The 22,586-nt window shown below is 32.9% G+C and overlaps 4 protein-coding genes across 5 annotated transcripts; 2 read left to right on the forward strand and 2 right to left on the reverse strand.

The window, feature by feature from the left end:
• Nucleotides 1–987: 987 nt before the first annotated feature.
• CDKD1;3 (cyclin-dependent kinase D1;3) lies at nucleotides 988–11,345 on the reverse strand. Its single transcript, XM_007036613.3, has 7 exons — nucleotides 10,886–11,345; nucleotides 10,017–10,315; nucleotides 9,826–9,934; nucleotides 8,928–9,053; nucleotides 6,774–7,009; nucleotides 6,394–6,699; nucleotides 988–1,599 (listed from the first exon to the last, which is right to left on the reverse strand). Exons 1-7 carry the CDS (start codon nucleotides 10,988–10,990, stop codon nucleotides 1,542–1,544), a joined length of 1,239 nt encoding a protein of 412 aa, XP_007036675.1. The 5' UTR covers nucleotides 10,991–11,345; the 3' UTR covers nucleotides 988–1,541.
• Nucleotides 11,346–13,240: 1,895 nt separating this feature from the next.
• On the forward strand, nucleotides 13,241–14,328 carry LOC18604246 (glutathione transferase GST 23-like). Its single transcript, XM_007036615.3, has 2 exons — nucleotides 13,241–13,650; nucleotides 13,748–14,328. The coding sequence occupies exons 1-2, from the start codon at nucleotides 13,342–13,344 to the stop codon at nucleotides 14,111–14,113; spliced, it is 675 nt and encodes a 224-aa protein (XP_007036677.3). The 5' UTR covers nucleotides 13,241–13,341; the 3' UTR covers nucleotides 14,114–14,328.
• Nucleotides 14,329–14,708: 380 nt separating this feature from the next.
• On the reverse strand, nucleotides 14,709–16,858 carry LOC148763485 (microbial collagenase). Its single transcript, XM_007036616.3, has 4 exons — nucleotides 16,434–16,858; nucleotides 16,156–16,338; nucleotides 15,999–16,058; nucleotides 14,709–15,215 (listed from the first exon to the last, which is right to left on the reverse strand). The coding sequence occupies exons 1-4, from the start codon at nucleotides 16,677–16,679 to the stop codon at nucleotides 14,928–14,930; spliced, it is 777 nt and encodes a 258-aa protein (XP_007036678.3). The 5' UTR covers nucleotides 16,680–16,858; the 3' UTR covers nucleotides 14,709–14,927.
• A 166-nt stretch (nucleotides 16,859–17,024) lies between these two features.
• Nucleotides 17,025–20,081, forward strand: LOC148763486 (beta-glucosidase 44-like). 2 transcript variants are annotated; one of them, XM_088804490.1, is made up of 6 exons: nucleotides 17,025–17,313; nucleotides 17,438–17,703; nucleotides 17,790–17,848; nucleotides 17,980–18,055; nucleotides 18,152–18,223; nucleotides 18,419–20,081. In XM_088804490.1, exons 2-6 carry the CDS (start codon nucleotides 17,646–17,648, stop codon nucleotides 18,454–18,456), a joined length of 303 nt encoding a protein of 100 aa, XP_088660616.1. In that variant the 5' UTR covers nucleotides 17,025–17,313; nucleotides 17,438–17,645; the 3' UTR covers nucleotides 18,457–20,081. The 2 variants fall into 2 exon arrangements, with proteins under 2 accessions (XP_088660616.1, XP_088660617.1); XM_088804491.1 differs by lacking the exon at nucleotides 17,438–17,703.
• The last annotated feature ends 2,505 nt before the right edge of the window (nucleotides 20,082–22,586 follow it).

A 22,586-nucleotide genomic window follows, 5' to 3' on the forward strand; every position in this document is an offset into this window, starting at 1 on the left:
TTCATAATTTTTTAAGCAAGATGAATGTTCACAATGTTCAGACTTCCTCTGGAAAGTACTGGATGGGTTGAAGCTGAATAAACCTAGATTCTATGTGAATTGGTATGTATCATCCTGAAGAACATCATATTAAAGATAATCCAGGTTGAAGAAGAAAGAAGCAAGCTTGAGAATAAAGGTGCACTGAACACACCGTTTCAATAAAGCCAAGAAGAAATGGCTTAAGAAATCGAATGCATCGTTTCATTATTTATAATTTCTTTTAAAATTCTATTAAATTAGTTAAACTGTAATCATATCATATTCCCTCTCTTACTATACTTTAAACTCCTGTACATATTGCTCTTTACTAAGCCCTGATTCAATGAGAAATTCTCGACTCTTTCTCAGTCTGTCTGCGCTTTTCATTTTTATTCTTTCATATTCACTATTTGTCAAATCATTAAAATTAGTTTGATATCTACTAATCATTTCAATAACAAAACAAGTGTTTAGTCAAGTGCACATCATGGTGTACATTAGGGAACAATTAAATTGGCATAAGCAACTTTATTGGTTCGCTTCTTCTTTTCTTCTATTTTAGGACATTGATCAACATTAAGAATTTGACCCCTTCCCACTCAAGTGTCTGTAAGTTTTGTATCTTGTAATTGGAAGCGTTCTAAGTTTCTACAAATATGTCTTTTAAGACCTACTTAACAGTGTCTATCATAGACCTATTTATATTAATTAGAGTACCCAATGGCCATACCTCTTTAACTGCAAAGCTTATTTCAGATGAATGGCCGTCTAGTTTTGACTGTCAGCCTAATAATTGACTCTGAACATTCTCAGGCCTCCTGCAACTTGATGCCTCTGATAAACCAGGAGCACTGGGCTGAGGCTTTTGAAACCGAAATAAACCCCCAGCCACATGCCCATGTCCACGTTATCTAATCAACTACCATATGACAAAATAACAGTTGATATTGTTCACTCATCTCAAAATTAAAGTAACACAAGATATATTAAAATCTGTACTCTTCACCCAGAGCAAAAGTATACTATATAACAAATAGTAGAAATTAAGTTTCATTTTGCATCAACCAGAACCATCATCAAGCTTTTCTCAAGCAACAAATATTCCTTTTCTTCTTTTCTTTCTTCTCTTTGTTGGATAAAGGTTTTTCCCACTTGTCTTGTTATAGTGAGAACAAACTTGTATTCAAAATTTTTCCTCTGAAAAAAATTTTAATACAGATTTCATCAAATGGTTAATAGGAGCCACTTTTCTCTCTTTCCTTTACAGTTATTTTGAGAGCCGAAGAGAATCCTCTGAAAAATAATCATCTTCAGCTTCAACGGTAACTGCTTCCTTGCGATATCAAGGCAGGAGGACGCCTACCAATAAAAACCCCAATTGCAGATAAAGAAAATGGAAAAGAAGACTGCCCAGAGTGATTAACAAAATCTTCGAGGAGCCTAAATACAGCTAATAAATATTGCTGCAGCCAAAACACATCACCACAAAAGATGCTTGGATACGAATATGTAGGTTTTTCTTATTCATTGTGTTGGAATTCAAGATCAAGTTTCCTCTTCAAGTGAGATCTATCAGCACTGCATAAGAACAGTTAAAAAATCAACTCGATATTTTCTTTTTCTTGTTTTCAAGTGCAACAAGACTTATTTATAACAAACCTCATATATTCTAACATATGTAACTTCACAAGTGGATGCTAAAAACTTTCTTCCCACTCCCCCATCTTTTTACCTTTCCCACCCTAACGAAGAAGAAGAAAAAGGAACCAGGAAGACACTAAATTTCATCTTGGACACGCTTTATAAAGAATCCAATCTAGATATAGCATGTCAAGTGGCAATGACTAAAACCATCACAACTTTAAAATTCAACAATCATCTAAAATGAGAAGATGCTGATCACAAGCACACCCATATCAGACGGTCAAACTAAAGAAATAGTATCTTCGATTAGATCTTTTAAGGTAATATATTTTCATTTCAAAGCTTTATTATCTTATACATTTGGAATATTTAGCTTGAATTTCTGCAATGTCGCAAATGATCATAACTCGTACCTAATAATCTAATATGATAATGCCTCCTTGTAGAACAGAATTCAAAATAAATTTCCAAAATGAACAGAAGGGAAAGAGAAATGGCGAACATTCAATGTTTGGTTAATTCTAATAAGAGCTTAAAAGGAATGATATAGGGAATTAGAGAAAGTTTAACAAAGAAGTCATAAAATTTAAACACAACCAAATTCTGTCAAATAAATATTTCAATTGATTTACTATATTAAATATGACATCGAAAGACTTTAAATAAACTGCCCACCCTTGAGCACTGTCTTCTTCCATACCTACCTCTACCCCAAATCAGAAAAATGATAATTCCAACGATAAAAGTCACGGCTTGTCCAACTCTAAGTGGGGACATGTACAATAAATAATCTAGTGAGCATAATTATGCACCAAAAAAATATGCCAAAAAGAACAAATTTCTTATATAATGGTAACACAAGAATAAAAATAGGTGCAATACCAATACAAATACAAAGACAAAGACCCCATAAAGATGACAAGTGAACAGGTAAATGACAAAGTAGAGGTCCCAACTAAATCCAGTAATGCACATCCAAGCTAATCCAACACCCCTGCTAATCGACACCCCTGAAGGTAATACTCCTTGTACTAGATTGTCTAAATCAGGACTTAAAAGGGCAGATACACCAAAGCACAATTCTAAATTTTCTTGATTGTACACAACATGAACCCAAGTCAGGAAAATTTAATGATGCATACATAAAAATTAACTATAATAATTTTAGAAAAAAAAAAAAAGAAAGAAAAATCTATTATATGCAACTGTGCAACATTGATTTGGAAACTTATTAATTACTTATATTTGGACCCAAGGACTCAATTAAACTTTACCTGAAATATGCCAGAAAGAACAAATTTCTTATATAATGGTAACATGAGAATAAAAGTAGGTACAATACCAATACAAATACACCCATAAAGATGACCAGCAGACAGGGTAGATGACAAAGTAGAGGTCCCAACTACCTCCAATAATGCACATCCAAGCGAATCCAACACCCCTGCTAATCCACACCCCTAAACATCATACTCCTTGTACTAGATTGTCTAGATCGAGACTTGAAACGGCAGATACACCAAAGCACAATTCTAAATTTTCTTGATTGTACACAACATGAACCCAAGTCAGGAAAATTTAATGATGTGTACATAAAAATTAACTACAATAATTTTAGGGAAAAAAACAGAAAGAAAAATCTATCACATGCAACTGTGCAACATTGATTTGCAAACTTATTAATTATTTATATTTGGACCCTAGGACTCAATTAACCTTTAGATATTTTGAATATGGGCAAGATTTACCAGAAACACCAGATTAACTGTACGTTTTAAGTTGATATTGACAAGGACTAATGCCGTTTACTTGAGCCTCATTACCTTGTGTTTATTCTAGTAGTAAATGAGAGAGTTAATTCAACAATGATACAGGATCAGTCAAATACAATATAGAATATGGGGAATCTTCAAAACTTACAATACAGCAAGAAAGGGATTTGCTAATTAATTATTCCATTTTCCTTAATACCTTCCCTTGGACAATATCTTACAATCAGAAATTTCAAAAAGATTGTTGTAAAAACAAAAGTAGAAACTTTTCTAAAACCTACTCGAATGCCATTTAAGAATCTTGCTCTTATTTCTTAACTATATATAAAAAGTTATATGTTAAGATTCAACAAGTCCATATAACATATTTAGAAGTGTCTGAGAAGTACTAGATATGCCTTCAAAGGTTCTACATTCATTCATAAAAATTTCGATCATGAATGTATCAATGCAGTGTGACTATCTTATCCGATACGAAGGCATTTGTTACAACCAGCTTATTGTAATATCTAGCAAATTGAAGTACAAGAAGACTATTCTTGGCACCTTTTGCAAGCATTGTTTGATGAAAACAAAGTCATTGTAAAGTATACTCTCATATAATTGGGACTAGCATGAAAGATTAAGTAAGATGCATCATTTTATTATTTATATAGATATCATAATAATAGTGGGTAGTTATAATCTCCCCATTTATCATCATAATCATTACAAAAAGAGGACAATAACAAATATGTCCATTTCAGAATATTCTCATGTATAAAATTATAACCGTTTAGGCATAACCAAATAATAGCAAATATGTAAATAAACAAATCAAATTTGAAACTCAAAAGTTAAAATTAGCAAGCCCTCCATCATGGTGACAGCTCCCTTCCATTGAATTTTACATCCAATAATTTCAGTACATGTTTGGAAGAATGCCACTTGGTCTTTTAATTTTAAATGGTATAAGATTGCACTACAGTTTTGAAACTGTCAACTAGTGCACTATTAATGTGAACTGTCATTACATCCGCAAAGATGAGCACCACTGGTTCTTTTTTTTTTTAAGACAAAATTAGTATTAATATTACGTCCTTGATGGTGCAAAAAGTAACAGATCACTACTTGCCTTTCGATAATGGAAAATGTATAATTATGTTTGACATAGACAAATGAAAATTTTAATTAATCTTCTTATATGAAAGTAAATATGCTCTTCATAGATGCTGCAAATATTCTTTAACAAAAGTTTTATTGGATAGATTAAATGGTTAGAATTTAGTGTTGCACCATTTCAAAGCAATTGAACTCCAAACTTGAAAAAGAAAACAAAAGCCTCTTAATCTAACCCTAAGAAACCCCATTAATCCAACATCTTGAGTACCATAAAAACCCAAATTTTACAATAACCCTCATTTGGAATTATAGAAAATGCTTTGTCTGCATAAAAGAGCATGGCACAAAATGCTTGAATCAAAATAACTACTCCAATCAGAAATTTTTCAGAGAAAACCAAAGAGTTTTTTCCAAAGATTAAGAGGGTTGTTGCCAATAAATTTAAAAATAAGCCAAGATGATTGTTACAAGTAAGATTCAATTTTAAGAAGAGTGGAAAAGAATCTTCAAGTCCAAACCCATTGCATCATACTAAAAGCCCCTAAATTTCACCAAAATCAACACAACGAACTTGAAAAAGAACACAATGATATAGTAGAAGCTGCTGTTGGTAGGGTTGACGAATGTAGATCAATGATACACTAAGCAAGGAAAATATAAGTGATTTTATGAAGGAGACAGGGAGAGAAAGAATTGAGCTGTATATAAGAAGGTGCAGAGGTAGAAGTATAATTAACAAGCCAGATGAACTGTTGAAGTAACTTTCAATGGGTTAAAAGATAAATGTTCAAGCAGAAGCAGCAGTTAACAAATTCGCTACGAAATATACCAGTCAACAGACATATAGTCTTTTTAAGGAATTTCTACTGTTCAAAGGAAAAAGACCACGTGGCATTCATCCAAACAGGTATTGAAAATTACTGGATACAAAATTCAATGGAGGGGAGCCAAACCCCTGGCAAATGACCCATAGAGTTTAATGCATCATGTTCTTCTAAGCCTGTTGCCTACTAAACCAAAAAAATAAAAAAGAGTACAAACCATTTGTTTAAGACTGTTAATCCATCCTCAAAAGGCCTACTTTATTCCCTCCACAAGATCCAAAACTAAGAGGGGTTTTCTCCACCTTTACTGTACACCTTACCTAGCTCACAATATTTCACATGAAGCCACCACAACTCAAGGAGAAGCTGAGCATTGCATAAGCAAGGGATAAAAGCAGTCATAAGAGAAACTTAAAAGAAGATTATGAACCAATTTGGCTCTACCCTTAAACAAAAACACCTATTTCAAAGAAAAATTCTCTTATGAAGGTTACGAATGGTCAAATTCTTCTCAAGATGCTTCCCACAAAAAGATGGCTACCTTGATTGGGCTTTTGTCTTCTAAACAACTTGCAGGAAAACTTTCAAACCCTTGCATTGAGCTTTCCTTCTTTAATTCGTTCTAGAAAGATTTTACCCCAATAAAAAGGTGACAGCTTCGAGAAAAATTTCACTACAAAGTTGAGCCTACCTTGGAAAGTACTTCTCTTTAGAAATTTACATAATTGAGAGCTTGAAGTTTTCTCCAACTTGTTCACTTGTTTAAGAAGAAGGTTTGGACTATTGATCGAGAGGATAGCCCTAGATGATGACTTAACCCCTTAGAGGCTTGATCCATGCTCAACCTATTTCGACAGGCCAACACCAAGCTCATCCTAAAACTATCCATTATAGTATTAATACAAGGTTTAAAAATCCATTCTCAAGTTGTACCACTACATGTTGCAGATTTGAATCACTTCAAATGCTTTTGAGGAAATTATAAAGAATGAAAAACCATTATGGAATGACCAAAAGAGGTATTGCCTTACCTATTAATTGTAGGTCTACTCAGAGGTTTTGAGCCAAAGATTGAAAAATCTATTGACATTGGCACCTGTTCATTCTTTCCTGCAATGTCACCAACTGCCTGTCTCTCACCAACACGGTCATCAACCTTCTCAGCTTGGTCAGAATTACCTTCAAACCTATCACGATCCGGCATTACTCTCCTTGACTTTCGTGGGGGAGAAAGAACAGTGGGACCCTCCTGGGGATTATAATCTGACACTCGCGATTTAGGATTAGGCCTAGGGAGCTTAGGCGGATCTGTAGGTGGAGGTGCAGATGAAAAATACCTGAAAAACAATACAAACATGAGAGAAAAGGACCAAACAATCTCTATAGATTTCTAATTGAAAGGTTCAATCACCTGTGCTCTAACGCTTGCTGCACGGAAATCCTCACTTTTGGGTCATAAGTGAACATTTTTGATAAAAGATCTAGAGCATCATCACTGGCCATTGGAAACAACGAACGCAAAGGAGGTGCAGGAACATATTGGTATTCTACATAATCAGGAAGGTAGACCATATCTGGCCATTGAGAAGACGTTGGTGTCCCAAAAGCTGCAAAGATCTTTCCTAATTGATCAATGTCACTGGTGCCCTGTCAAATGTTAAATGTTGAACCAATGAAAATAAGAAAATATACCAGGAATGACACTTCATATTGAGGACACATAGGTACATAATTTAAAGGGCAAAGCTAAAAAGGACAAACCACGTATGAGCTTGTCAAAATGACTACCTAACTAACATTTTCACATATAGGATGATAATAAAGTTCATATAATGGCAAATATTTGTCAGCAATCTCAATGACCTACAAATTGAATATTGCTCATAATCCAGTGCAACAAAAAGTTATAGTCTACCACTTTAACATTTCAAAGGGGGAAAGGGCATCTCTAAGATAAGCTTAGCATAAATCAATCAGAAAACAATAAAAGGTACCAGAACTATGCAAACAAGAAGATTACTTATGGACATTCAAGAGTTCAACTTAGAAAAAGCTTTCACTGCTTATTCTAGCAGTAAGCAGCTCAAAGCATTCTTAGAGTTCTATTTAGAAAAATCTTTCAAAGTTTACTCATAATTGTAACATTCTGATGTAGAACGACTATGCTAAAACTCAAAACACTCAAGAAATAATCAGAATTCTGAAGGAAATTGTCAAATGTCTCAAGAATTCAAATCTTAATTATCTGATATCACAATATCTTATTCACATCTGTAAGATATTTTGATGTAGAACAAGTATTCTAAAACTCAATACTCAAGAAATAATCTGAATTCTCAACAAAATTGTCAAATATCTCAATAATTCAAATCTTAAATATCTGAAATCTCAACATCTCACTAATTTATAAATCAAACCTCCCTGAAACTAAAATAGCATACGTATTTATAACTAAACTCAAAACCCTAATAAAATGAAAAATACCAAATATAACTCTAAAACCCTAATACTTTTAAAAGAAGTAAAATACTAATTAGTATAAAATAATCTAAAATAGCCAAAAATAATTGTAAAGACTACAATCAAATCAATAAAGTATCAAATGAAGTCCATGATAACTTTATCCCTCAACTAGCATATTTCCATCATCCATCACATTCAATTTCTTAGAAAAAGAAAATTTTTTCCATAACAATATTCATGTTAACTTCACATAAACGGTCGTAGAGAACTACAATCATCATATTTGGAGATAAAGTTACGATCGAGTTAAGGCATAAGAAACAGTGAGAAATGTGCAACATAGTGAATGAGGCATCTCACAAGCTAGGTCAGAGATGTCATATTGTTGCACCCCATGTAGGACCAAGGATTATGCTTTGTAAAACTAAAACCAAATGCTTATCATATATAGCCAAGCTACCAACAATCAGCATTAAAATGGCATCAATTAATCATCTATAAGCTTTGATTTGGTAAACCAAACATGCAAAATCCAGTCTGAACATGAATTTCATCACAATGATTTACTTTTTCTTTAAAAATTTGTAACATATCATTGTCAGCCCAAAAATAGACTGCATTATCTTTTATCTGCTGGAGACATGCAGTTCAATACAGCATTGTTCAGGGGTTAATATGAACCTATTCTCATGTGATTCTTTTCCAATAATACCATGAATAAGCATGACAAAGTGAACAAGTGAACATTCTCAACCAAAAAGAGAACAAAGTCACCTACAGTTGAATAAAAACCCAATAAGAAAACAAACACTTACAGGTGACTATGTTATAGCATTTTTAGTAAGAAATCACTATGGTTAAAACTTAATGATGGTGAGGATAGTTTCAACAAAGCAATATTATGAAAGCAGAAAGTTGAAAATGAGATCCAATCATCACAACATTATTTTAGATACATAAAAAAAAAAAAAGCTACATAGAATACAGCAGGAATATAAAAACTGCAAAATGTAACTTGAAGAACCAAAAGACAATTATGCAAGTATCAAAACAAGATAAATCTAACTCTGAAGAACTCTTAACTACGACAAGCTAGGTTCACCTGCAGAAATGGTCGTCGTAGGAGAAGTTCAGCAAATATACAGGCAGCTGCCCAAACATCCACACCAGAACCATATTGCTTGGTACCAAAAAGTAACTCAGGAGCTCTGTACCATCGAGCAAACACCTATACAATTCCATGGACTTATCAAGTAAGCTGAATCCAATATGATGGATAAACTTACAGCTTTCAATTAAATTGAGAAAAGCAACACAGAAAACAACAATCCAGAACCAACTGCATAACAATACAATTTTTCAAAGAAAGGTCCAATAGATGTGCAAATATTCAAGAAAACAGGTCCCTAAATCAAAAAATAATTCCAAGGAGCATAAAGAAAGCAATATATAGATTGGAAAACAAATTATTTGATGTCATAGTGTCTCTCCATGAAATCTACTATATTTTGCGTGTTTGCTTTAATATACTACAGTAACAACATCAATGACTAAAACAAAAAATACAATGAAATGATGGATATAAATATTACCATGGCATTATCAATAGGTTATAAGGCAGAATATCAATGGATATTTACTTGGAAACAGAATGAATATTTAGTGTACAAGACCAAGTGGCAGCTTAACTAATCAAGCCAAATTGTTGAAAACTAGAAGTTAACGTAAACAACAACAAATATAAACCCCGTTCTAAAATTTTCCCACAAAAACATAATGATTCCAAAAAGGGAATTTTGGCTGTGCGGATCAACTCAGTACACTTACAGGTTAGCAAGTTAGCATCGACACTTGGTAATCTTATTCCTACCAAAAAATACTACTTCAAGATATAACAGAAATCCTATAAAATTATGGAGGATGAAAGGAAGATTTTACTCAAAGCACAAATTAGTCAGTGTACTGATACAACTAAAACTCCACTTGGCAGCAAACCTTACCTGGTGAGTAAACTTACGATCTGGGCTCCCAAATATGCGTGCTAAACCAAAGTCCGCAAGTTTAAGTTGTCCATTGGGTCCTATTAGCAAATTATTTGGCTTCATATCCCTGTAAAGCACGTTAACAAGTCAGGAAATTTAGGAAGCAGCAACCACAGAAAAACCAGACTAAGAGCAGACAGAAACAAGACCTATGTAAAACCCATTTCTTGTGGCAAAAAGCAAGCCCTTTCAACGTCATCTGAATGTACGATTTGATGTCAGCCGGTGAGAGGAATATATTACGATCTCGAATAACAGCTTCAAGGTCAGTCTCCATGAATTCAAACACAAGATGCAAGTTACCCTTGTGTGGGAATGCATCTATTAACTCAATTATATTTGGATCTTTGAGCTCCTTAAGAAGTTTAATTTCTCTGAGTGCTGTAAAATTGATCCCTTCCTTTTGCTTCCCAAGCCGAATTTTCTTAATTGCAACTGTCTGCCCTGTCTATAATGGACCAAACAAGCAAACAATTAATACCACAACAGTTGAATAAACAATTCAGCCAACCAAAAATTTAGAAACTTTTATTTTCTTTTGTGATCAGTCATGAAAATCACAGAGAAACTGCTGATAAGTTCATATAACTTGAGATGCCTTTTGGCCAAAAAAAAGGATCTATTAACATTTTTTAATTGTTGCAACAGAAAGAAATATTTTTGAATGATTAAAACTTAAAATTGTAACTTCCTCGGAGAACAAAATGAAATGATTTAACTTTTATACATTACAAATATGGTAGAATTACAATGTTTTAGCAAAACCCACATCCAAAGAGAGTCTAGAATTTTGTTTAATTACTTGACTTAGTTAGTTAAGTCACTAAGCTTCATCCAAAAACAGTTTGATAATAAAGAAGTTAAATTTTTTTATGCTTACAGCTTACCAAAGAAAGAAAAAGGAAACAGATAATTTTGCATACTTTCTTTCTGCTATGAATGACCTAATTATTCTCTTTCTGCCTTCAATTTTCAAAAGCTTTTATTTTTAAAAGGAAAGAAAGAGAGCTAGGGTTACCTTAGTATCAATGGCTTTGTAGACGACACCATAAGTACCTTCACCAAGAACCTCGCGCTTCAAATACCTATCGGCCACTTTCTTCGACGGATCCATTTCTGTCATTCTTTCTTTTTATTATTGTGTTTATCTACTTAAAAAATGCTTTTGTGTATCAGGATTTTCGCAGCCCATAACCTTTTATTCTTCTCCAATTTCCCATTACTGACCCCTTGCTACCAATTTTCAACCCCAAAAAATAGAAAAGTGAGAAAATTTTTCCGAGAGAGAAAATAGAAATGATCGGAAACGAAAATTACGAGGAAAAATTTTACTTCAAAAATTTAAGAAAAGAGAAAAAATTTGATTCAAAATACTTTTACAGAAAAAAAAAAGAAATTAATCTGGGTGAAGGCACTGCAACGGTGAAGAACGCTATGGCGAGAGCGGAGCAAGGAGTGTTAAAGGGATAAAATTATTCGGGAATTATTCTGAATTGGAGACGGTTTACAGAAGGAAAACGCTAAAACACTGTTTGGGCCTTCTGGCCTGAAGCTTCTTTGGGCTTTAGGTCCTTCGTCATCCGAATGGATTGAAGATGGGCCCTATTATCTTAAACCCACATATCTATTAAATAAAGAAACTCTTTCGTTTATAAATTTAAAATTTATTGATTTGTTATTAATATGAGATCCGTTATACTTTATTATATTTTTGTTTTTTTTAAATATAATTATGAAAAAACCCAAAAAATAATGAAGAATTTGCACATAGTTTTATTTCAATTATTTTAATAAAAAAAAATTTCTAAGTATTCTACCACAGTAATCAAATATTAACATGAAATAAAGCCGAGGTAAAAAAAAAAACAAACCACCAATGCATCTTATAGCTGTTAGTTATGCGATAACTCTGTTTAGAGATGTCAACGGATAATGAAATCTTTATTTTTTAGATACTTTAACCTAAATCCTATAATTTGATAAGATACTCGAATCTTGTAAATATCTTATTATTTTTTTTTAATTACTATTTGAACTTGTATTCAAATATTTTGTATATTACTCATTGAATATGTAATTAAAATGAATTTTAAACAATTATATATATATATATATATTACTAACTAAAATTAAATTAATAAATTAAGATTAGTTCATAAGTAAATAAATTAAAGTTTACAATCATATTTAGAATAATTAATGACTCTTAATAAGTCTTACATTAATTATAAAGAATTTATAAATAAAAAAATAATAATATATAAAATTAAATATTAAATATTAAAAAATATTATTTATAATCAAATTCGGATAACAATATTACTATCCGAACCTAATTATAAAAAATCCTAATTTTAATTAATTGAAACAAATAATATATAAGATATTTAATTACTAAATATCCATTATCATCCATAAATTCCTGTTGTGTTCAGTTCTATCTTAATTCCGTAATACGTTTGTGCTTTCCAATTTTTTAACATTTCTCCTTTCTTGTCAGTTTCCCATTGTCTTTCAATTTCTTTTAAGGCCCTTTTGTCCTCCCAAAGTAATTGTTGTTTGATGATATTATTCGACCTAAGAGTAATAATTAGAACACTATTTTTCTGGGTCAAAATAGGCAGCAGCAAGTCACATTCAGTAGTGACCTCAGGTGTTTTACTTCCTTCGAATTGGATTCTAAACTTTTATTATTTAATAAGTCAAAATACAATATATAAAAATAATATTTGATACATTGATTATGTATAATTTTTATATATTATTAAGTCATTAAATCTTGGCACATCATTATAAAGTAAAAATATATAAAAAAATATTTGATGCGTTGAAAGAAATAAAATATTGATATTAAAATTTGATGTCGTTTTGAGATTTTATAAATTTTTTATTTCTGCAAAATAACATACGTGTCAAGATTTAGTGATCTGATTGAGTATAAAAACTATATACGGTTAATGCATCAAGTATTAATCCAAAGAATATCTACCTTTTACTTTATTAATAAGGTGTTAAAATTTGATCACTTAACTGTGTACAAAAACTATATATTGTAGGTACATTAAATATTAATCAATTAAATTATCATAAACCCAACAACTTTTAGGCTCTTTAAGAAAGCAAGCCAACCTGGTTGGTTCTATGAATGTTCATTTCATTTCAAGAAGCCAAAACACACAACAAAACAAGAAAAGGTCAAAGGAAATTTAATTCATAAAACTTATTTTTCGCCCATGACATTGATTTTTTTCTGCCTCCAATCCCATTGATTGTACGAGTCAAAATTGAACATCTTAACTTTTTAATTCATGTGAATGTTCAAATTGGATTAGATCCAGTAATCCCTCTCTATAAATACAAAGCAAATAAGTTTCATTCTAGTCAATACAGACTTGGGTTTAGATTCTTCATTACATCAAAAAGAGAGAAATCCTGAATTTAGTGTGAGGTTCTACAAGTATTAATTGTTTTGACATGGCTGAATTGAAACTCATAGCCTCTTCACTTAGCGTTTTCTGCGCAAGGATTGAATGGGCTCTGAAGCTTAAAGGTGTGGGATATGAATACCTTGAAGAAGATTTAAGAAACAAGAGTCCTCTTCTTCTTACCCACAACCCTGTCCATAAGAAAGTCCCTGTTCTCCTTCAAAATGGTAAACCGATTGCCGAGTCACTCATCATTCTTGAATACATTGAGGAGACATGGAAGGACAGTCCCTTGCTTCCTGAAGATCCATATGAGAAAGCCATGGCTCGCTTTTGGGCAAAATTTGCCGATGAAAAGGTCCTTCATCAAGACCATTTGCCATTTAATTTCATTCTAGTTTTAAGTGGTGTTGTAGTTGTTTAATTCTTTGTTTTGATTTCTTAATGAAATGCAGTGCTTGCATGGTGCGTTTGATGCTTGCCGTGCTGTAGGAGATGAAAAAGAAAAAGCCATAGAATCTGCAGCAAAGTCTTTTGCATTTCTTGAGAAGCAGCTTGAAGGGAAGAAATATTTTGGAGGGGAACAGATAGGGTATCTGGATCTAGCCCTTGGTTGGATACCTCATTGGCTCAATGTTATGGAAGAAGTTGGATGCATGAAGTTGGTTGACACCCAGAGGACGCCACTGCTTCATCAATGGGGGCAAGAATTCATGGAAATTCCGCTGATCAAAGAATGCCTTCCACCTAGAGATAAACTGCTTGGCCGCTTTACTGCTAGCATCAATTACCTGCGTTCCTTGGCAGCAAGCCAGCAATGAGCTCTTGTTTACATTCATGCTTTACTCCATGGCCAAGAACTAAATAATTGGAGATGTTTTGGTTTACTATTTGTTTCAGTTGTGTTCCAAACTATGTTTTTCAGTATGTCACCTATAGCTGACAGATATGTAGTGAAACCAACTACCCAACTTTTGTTGTCAAGCTTAAAGGTGTAGAATATTCAATTCACATCAAAGAGTTGCTGGTTTTAGTTTCTGAGTTCAATCATTTACTAACCACTTCAGGGCAGATCAACCATTGTCATTTTGGTATTTTTGAGACTAGGTAACAGAGGAATGCGACAAAAAAAAAAAGCAGATGCAATATAGACAAGGTTTCTGCAAAAGGAAAAAGATAAAGAAAAATAAGCATATGCAACAGAAGCTCATTCTCTGAGATCAATCTCAGTGGCATGGTTATCTGATGGTAATATATTAAAGGGAGATAGTAATTGAAGATAAAAGCACTGTTAAACCAAACAAAAAAACACTGATAAAAGCACTGTTAAACCAAACAAAAAAACACTGATAAAACCAAGAAGAAAAGCAGAGAAGTTTGAAAAACAAAATGGTAGCTCAAAGCTTTTCTAGAGTATAACAAAGGAAGCTGCTTGGTTGCTAGTGAAGCAACTCAACTTTACTACGAAATGAAATTAGCATGTGATTTTCAAAATCAACTCATCTGAGACAAGGACTTTAGAGATATACTACATTTGGAATAGTTGGAGATCTAGTTATGTACAGAGTGGAATATTTTTATCATTCTACTAGGAATACAATTTGGTGTATATTTCAGAGATTTCAAAGAAGTATTTTAAGTAGTAACACGGTGACACCGGCACCAAAATGCTGTTCCCCCACTTCTGCCTCGAGCAACTGCTATTTCTTCATCAATATAAAACCAGATAAAGAAAGGGTCTTTCGTGCTCGGTTCTCTATCTTCTTTCTGGCCAAGACTGATCTCTAAAGGGTTAAAAGGTCCAATTTTAACTCGGATTTTCTCAAAGATGAAGGACAATATTCTGTTCTTCCATGAAAATTTTCCTTCAAAGGTTAAGAACCCAATTGGTCCTAGAAATACTCCATTCTCAATCCTCTTTGCCTAACAATTCAAGCAATGATTAATTAGTTTCTAAAGTTGACAAAAAGCAAAGGAACAGCTAGCTTAATTTTCTACTTTTATTGGCATGATAAAAGCAGTGGAAAAGTTAATCACTGGTTTTGCAACAGGTAAATCAAATCCAACTTCATCCTAAAGATATTACTCACCATACAGAAATATCACAATGCATTGAATTCTATCAACTATGAGCACGAATAGCCATCTTACACAAGCAATTTCAGCAAAAACTACACACTTCGATTAAAAGCCTCCTTATAACATATGAATTTTCCCCCCAACCTTAAAAATTATTCCAATACAAGTAATGCAACAGTTTCCAAAAAATTTCAGACATGTTGTACTGAAGGGAACTAATTCGACCATATAATACATGATTTGAATCAGCTAAACAAATCCGAGCATAAGTCTAAACTAAACACTGTATACTTGTAAAATAAACTGTAAGAAAGGTTTCAAAAAGATATCCAAAACACACTTTCAATCATTTTTGCTAATGCTTTCTAAGAGGCATTATGCACATGCAACCAGATGTAAAATCTTTGTTGTCAGCTTTTTCTCTTTTTTATTATCAAAGAACTGGACTTAGTTCTACAATTCCTAATTCTTGAATCCTATACCACCCTTAGGGAATATGTCCAGCATTGGAACTTCAAACCATTTAGAAGAAACGCCTTTAGCTTTCAATATTTCACTTTTACTTATGTTATTCACTTTAAGCAGCCGGAACTTTTAATCACATTGAGAAGAGATTAAGGAACTTACCACAGCATCGAACCTCTGAACAGCTGTAAGAGGGAAGTAGCGGCCGTCCTTCAATTGTTTCTACAAACCCAAATTAAAGAAGCTTAATAGCATTGAGGTAATCATGCAACAGAAAGCCACAAGCATATCTAAAACGAAGATGAGAATCATATGAAACCTCAGCAGTGAAAATGAGCATCCAGGTTCTGCCAGGGGATTCCGGTCCACCAAGAGTTTCAAGAAACGCTGAGGGGTTGAGTTTGGCCTTTTCAATAACAGAAAAAGCTGACAAAATTTCCTCAGCAGGGATTTTCCTCGTTTTGGCTGCATTTTTCAACACTTTGACGCTCTCCTCAACTTCCTATTATATATTTTATACAAAATGGAAAGATAACAGGTTATGAAAATCAATGCATTCTCTAGTAACCAAGCAGTTGAATGAAAGGAAAAACGTACTCTGCTTGGCTCCTGCTCTTGGACAATGAGTGGCTCCTTCTCCTTCTCATCAAGGGTAGCTCGGGTCCTTGCCTTGAGGAATTTGCCAGAATTGATACAAGGAATGTGTGGCTCAAAAGAGTTGACATGTTTACGAGGGAGTAGGAAGGGTCTCAGAGATGATAATTGAGAGCAAGGCGAATTGGGATAAGTATGGCAGATTAAGGGCGAGAGAAAAAAGGCTGATGGTGCTGCTTGGAAGCCCATTTTGCTAGGTGACTACAATTCCTGTAGTGTAGGACTATGTTAAAGCTTAAGTTATAAGAACAGGCAAGTAGCGTACGGCTGATTTTAGGCGAGGGAGAGAAAGAGATGGAAATGCAAGGTCTGGGTTTCGGCACACAAACGTTGAATGTGTTCCCAGAGATGAGATGGATAGAGAAACAACAGGGAGAGACGTGGCATAGCCGATAAGTCCAAATGTCCCCACCACCAATGATGTAACGCCAGCCTTACCCTACAGGGATTGCCGATCAACTTTATACTTTATTTTTTATCTATAAATAAACATTGCTCCCTCCCTACACTCCTCACTATCCACTCTTCTCTCTCTCTCTCTCTCTCTCTCTCTCTAGTTTCTCTACAGCTCTTGAAAATGAGAGTCCAAATGAGTTTCTTGGTTTTCTGGGTCCGCCTAGTCCTTCTTGCCCAGTACGTTGCAGGCAATGAAGCGTCGCGGTGCAGCCGGAGACGGTGAAGCTAGACACTGGAGGTCTGAGCAGGGAGAGTTTTCCAAAGGGTTTCGTTTTCGGAACAGCCACGTCCGCTTATCAATTCGAAGGCATGGCCCATTGTGACGGTCGTGGCCCCAGCATTTGCGACGTCTTCGTTAAAATTCCCGGTAATGAAACTGATGCTAAAGTGGTCAAATGTAAAAATAAACATTGCTCCCTCCCTACACTCCTCACTATCCACTCTTCTCTCTCTCTCTCTCTCTCTCTCTCTCTCTCTCTCTCTCTCTCTAGTTTCTCTACAGCTCTTGAAAATGAGAGTCCAAATGAGTTTCTTGGTTTTCTGGGTCCGCCTAGTCCTTCTTGCCCTGTACGTTGCAGGCAATGAAGCGTCGCGGTGCAGCCGGAGACGGTGAAGCTAGACACTGGAGGTCTGAGCAGGGAGAGTTTTCCAAAGGGTTTCGTTTTCGGAACAGCCACGTCCGCTTATCAATTCGAAGGCATGGCCCATTGTGACCGTCGTGGCCCCAGCATTTGCGACGTCTTCGTTAAAATTCCCGGTAATGAAACTGATGCTAAAGTGGTCAAATGTAAAAAAGAAGAAAAACAAATTTAAAAGAGTTAATTTCTGTGACATGATCAACAGGGATTGTTGCCAAGAATGGCACGGGTGAAGTATCAGTGGACCAATATCATCGCTACAAGGTAGGTATTTGATAGGCATTTAGCCCTCTAATTCTATAACCACAAACGTGTGTTAACCTTAGTTGTTATTTCTGGCCTGCGCATCATCTACAGGGGATTGTCAAGTTTAAAACGTTTCTCTTTTGTTACAGGAAGATGTGGATCTTATGGCAAACCTGAATTTTGATGCGTACAGGTTTTCAATCTCATGGTCCAGGATTTTCCCTGGTACTTCCATCATCAACATAGTACATATACTTTGATCAACAGAAATTGTTGTTGGTGTCGTGTTGCTTATCATTTATTCCAATTGGTTTTATTTAGACGGGACTGGGAAGGTAAATTGGAAGGGAGTTGCATACTACAACAGGTTGATCGACTCCTTGCTACAAAGAGGTAATTCTTTATAAAGATTAAGAATGTAAGAATTCCCAAACTAGTATTGCCAGGTTGTGTTGAAACAGGGGAGCTGATATCAATCTAATGCTATCATCATCATTTCGTCTGAATTCGTATTATCCCTAATTATCATGGTTCAACATGTAACCTGTGGGCTTTCTTCCCTGCCCTAACTACATTTATTTATTCCAGTGGCTTCCCATGTCTTCAATGGCAGAGCTGCCCCTTGATCCAATGAAGGACGATCAGGCAACAAACTATACTAATATTTAGCAATAGAAATAGGAGTACCTGGTATGAAGAATTCTTTATATATCTAAAGACACCAACTCCACCATTCATGGGGTATGTCTGCTCATCTCTTCTTCTCCCATATCTTCCCCGATCCCTATCTTTCAGTGAAGTGCTACTTTATTCCCTTCCTTGGCTTCTCACCTGATCAACACTCTTATAAAGTGCCCTTAGATTGATTAAACAAATCATTTGCCTTTCTTTAGGAGCAACTCTTTGTCAGTAGTGTAATAAAATATTTAAAATATGAAGCAAAGTAGACCTACCTAATGTATTGTCTTCATTTCTTTCTGTCAAAATATGTAGTAAGCGAATCCAACAAGGCAGCCAAAAGTCGGTATATAATGATGAAAAAACAACTTAAACTGTGGCTCTAATCTTTTAAATACTATGTCATTTATCCTTCTTAGGTATAAAGGAATTATAGCTCTTATACTTCAACATCAAACTTTGTTATTGTTCTTCAATTGGGTTTAATTATGCCATCAATCTTTTATTTTTAATTATTCAATTTTTTAACTTAAATTAAAAAAAAAACATTTGAAAGAGAATATCTCGCAAAAAAAATAATATATATGTACATATATAATATGATAAAAGAATTTGGAATATCTGATACCCCTCAGGCCTCAGCTCTATGTTGGAGTCCACATCATAGACTTTGTAATAGCAGTCTCCGACGATGTCGGTTCTTCCTTAAAAAGACTCATGGACTATCATCATCGGGGAGTAGACATGAAAATAAGAGGTAAAAATACATATTACTATAAGTTAATTAGTTTTAAAACCATCTTTAATTATTATTAATTTAAATTTTAATTAAGTTACATATATTGACATATTAAATAAATATATTAAAATCATCTTTAATTCAACTATATATATAACTTTCAAATCGATATATTAAATTATATTAATTTAGTTAAAACAATTTATTTTAATTACTAATAATTTGAAAAAAAATGGTTGTATAATAGAGAAATTGATTCAAACCCACTCATGATCAACCATCAGGATCCAAGATGATCAGCTTCGTTGCCTAACCTTAGCACAGTTATGCTTTCATCAACAGCTAGCTAAACTGAATTGGTAGCAGAGGTGAAAGAATGCCCCTTAGGCCTAGCTTTATGTAGTAGGATTAGGTATTCAAGCCCTGTAATGGCAGAGTAGTCCACTAGCATAAACGAACATCCAATATTCCCCGCAGAGACGAAGGATGATTAATGCAAGAGATGGCTTCTTCATCTACGCAAAGAACTCTTCATATATACATATACATATAGAATAACATTTGCTAAGATGCAGCTATGCGGTTGAAGACTAAAGAAGCAGCCATGGGGACGTAGATAGTCCAACCATTTTCAATGTTAAGAAATGCTTGTACGGTTTGCCCTCAGATCGCCTATAAAGCTTTTAAGTGGATTAGTTTATGCAACAAAAGGATTTGAGTCGCATGTCTTTATTATAGGCAGGGTTTGACTGCCAGCTCGGCGGGCTGACTATCAAAGCAAAGTAAATAAATATGTACCTATTCATTAGTTTATCTTGCTTGGGGAACAAGAAATTAATGGCTGTCAAATCGCCATGAATTTAGAAAAGTCCTGGCAGCCTGCAGTGGCACACACACCAGCATCCAGGAAGAACAGACCAGAGATTCGGAAGGAGCAACTATGATTAATTCATTAGTTTGTTTTGCTTGGGGAATAAGAAAATGGCGCCATGAATCTAGAAAAGTCTAAAGGTTGTTGGCTCCTGGCAAGTGGCACACATACAAGCGTCCGAGAAGAGCAGCCCACGTTTAGAATTAGATCAAGTTAATTGCAATGGGCTCTTTTGTCACGAAGATGGAAATAAGATTGAGCCTTGGAGTGCAAGAACCGATGCGAGGTGCAATCTCGTAATATTCTCAGGGACTTCCTTTCTTGGGGCCGGCTTTGGCATAAAGCCGCCCACTAAGCAAGACCGACTTTACCAAAAAGCCACCAAAGGTCATGCTTTAGGCTCCACAATTTTATAGGTTTTATAATTTTATATAATATACAAAAATTAAAATAATTAATAAAATATTTTTAAATTAAATATTTATTTATTTTCACTTCTTACCTCTTATTAATCCTCAATTATTTATTTCAGTTCTCTACTTTTATAAAAATCAAAATAATTAATAAAATTATATTTTTTTTGTTTTTTTAGTCATATACTTAATAAACTTCTATTTTTTATTACTTTCTAATTATCATAATGTTAATAATTCTCAATTATTTTTTATTTTCAATGAACGTAATGTGTTTTTAATGATCTCTAACTAACAACAATTTTTTTAATTTCAATAAAAAAGACTTTATTTAAATATTTAAACGCTTTAAGCCTTTAAAGGTATTAAGTTACCCTGCCACCAAGACTCTTGCTTTAGGTCCTATATTTTTATAAGCCCCATATATTTGTATAATATAATTAATTATATTTAAAAATATATAAAAATTAAAGTAATTAATAAAATATTTTTTAAATTAAGTGTCTATTAAATATTTATTTTTTCTCACTTTCTATCTCTTATTAATTCTCAACTATTTATTTCACTTCTCCAATTATATAAAAGTCAAAACAATTAATGCAATGATATATTCTCTCACTTTCTCAATTATGTACCTAATAAATTTATATTTTTTATCATTTCTTAATTCCAGTAATGTTATTAATTCTTTATTTTTTTTATTTTTAATAAACGTAACATATTTTAATGATCTCCAACTAACGGTAATTTAATAAAAAGAGCTTCATTTAAATATTTAATCGCTTTAAGTCTTTAAAAGTATTGAACCACCCCTGCTCATTCTCAGTTTACACATACAGTTTTAACAAAAGTGACGTTTGGTATTTTATAATGTAATATGATTACAGGTAATGTGATTGCAAGTAATGTCTTGCAAGCAATGTGATTGTAGAGAAAATAACATTACAGTGTTTGGTATACAAACAAAATAATAATTAAAATACAGAGAAGATAACATTGCAACGTTTGATTTTCAAGTACTCTATTGGGAATGTAATGTTAATTTTTCAAATTATCCTTATTTATTAAAATACAAGTTTAATATAATTATATTTTTTATTGTTAATTTTTATATAATATCATCTTTTAAATATATTTTTAACGTCATATATTTTATTTTTATTTTTTATTATAATATTATATTTTGATTTTTATTATAATATTATATTTTTATTTTTATTTTTTAAATATAATATTTTATATTTTATTTTTATTTTTAATTCTTATATTATATATTTTATTTTAATATTTTTTATTTTAATTACAATATTATAAAATATTTTTAACAAAGTAATAAATTTGACGGGTAAAAATGTCTTCAACAACATTACAGAGTGGAATATAATGTGATTGTATTAGTTTTAAATTGCAATCACATTACATCCCTTGACTATAATGTGATTGCATTGTAATCTTACATTGCAGTGGTCTGTTGCAAAACAAATACTGTAATGTAATTTAATTAGACATATTACAAGAAATGTGTTCTCACTTTCTTCATACCAAACACTACCATACTTCAAAAAGTTCATGTTGAAAAATATAACTTTGAAAAAGAATATTAGAAAAAGTAGTAGGAATGTAAGAAGATTTTTTATTTAATTTATTGTTCCAGTATTTCAACCATCAATTATAATGCCTCTATTTATAAACACACATAGATGAAGGAGAAATGAATTTATATAAATAGAGGGGATACACTTAGTAAATAAGAATGTACATATATTGAATGAAATCAGAAAATAGAGATGTACCAACATAAATATGTACATTAGATATGAGACATACATTAGATATTATGAAATACAATGGATATTCACATCTATTCAAAACAGTTCACAGATTAATCAATTTTGATTGCATGGGTTTTTTTTTAGATTTCTTTTTAATTTAAAAAAATTTGAATTTAACATTTTGAAATTATATGTATCAATTATTAAATTAAATGTTTGGATACAAATTTTTATTAAAAATATAAAAAATTAAAAAAATTACTTGCAACAATTATAAAATGTT

This window comes from Theobroma cacao, chromosome 3, assembly GCF_053813885.1.
Source record: "Theobroma cacao isolate CCN51 chromosome 3, ASM5381388v1, whole genome shotgun sequence".
Taxonomy (NCBI): domain Eukaryota; kingdom Viridiplantae; phylum Streptophyta; class Magnoliopsida; order Malvales; family Malvaceae; genus Theobroma; species Theobroma cacao.